The 674-nt window shown below is 44.1% G+C and overlaps 1 protein-coding gene across 1 annotated transcript; it reads right to left on the bottom strand.

Annotated features, from left to right (window-relative positions):
- Positions 1-58: 58 nt before the first annotated feature.
- LOC107718929 (stonustoxin subunit alpha-like) lies at positions 59-571 on the bottom strand (the record flags this gene model as incomplete). The annotated part of the gene is made up of 1 exon (XM_016526173.1): positions 59-571. A coding segment is annotated over one exon (513 nt), but the record flags the coding sequence as incomplete, so codon positions are not given.
- Between the last annotated feature and the right edge of the window lie 103 nt (positions 572-674).

The raw sequence follows: 674 nt of genomic DNA on the forward strand, positions 1-674 counted from the left end.
TTTATCATGCAGCTCAGAGCATTATGGGTAGAATCTCTCGTCAGTTTCTTCTGATTCATCAACACAGTTTCACTGATGATTCATAAATATAAACCCCAAACCCAGGATAGAGCGGCTGAGTGAATGTGGTCTGGACTGTGTGTATATGTGTCATTGTGTCAGAGACGCTGTAGAAGGACAGAGTTCCTGCACTGTGATCCACAAACACTCCTATTCTCCTGCTGATGATGGGCTTCACAGGGAGACGAGTCTCAATCTTATTGTGTCTGAATGAGTAACTGGAGGAAGAGCAGCACAAACTCCAGGACTGATTATTACGTCCAAACACACACTCTTTACCCTTCCTGCTGATGCTCTTATATGACACTGATATACACACATCATGTCCACTCCACTCGAGCTCCCAGTAACAGTGTCCACACACACTCTCTCTACACAACACCTGATGATCATAATCAAATCTGTCTGGATGATCAGGATACGACTGTTTCTCAAACACACGTGTCACCTCTCTGTGCTCCTCAGACAGAATGAGTTGAGTGTTTGCTGTGTTTGGATCCAGTGTGAGAAAACAGGCATCTGAACACAAGAACAGAGACATTAATAACAACAACAACAATTACTACAGCTGTGTGTGTGTGTCTGTGTGTGTGTGTGTGTGTGTGTGAGAGAGA

This window comes from Sinocyclocheilus rhinocerous, unplaced genomic scaffold (genome assembly GCF_001515625.1).
Source record: "Sinocyclocheilus rhinocerous isolate Xijiao unplaced genomic scaffold, SAMN03320098_v1.1 scaffold34482, whole genome shotgun sequence".
Taxonomy (NCBI): domain Eukaryota; kingdom Metazoa; phylum Chordata; class Actinopteri; order Cypriniformes; family Cyprinidae; genus Sinocyclocheilus; species Sinocyclocheilus rhinocerous.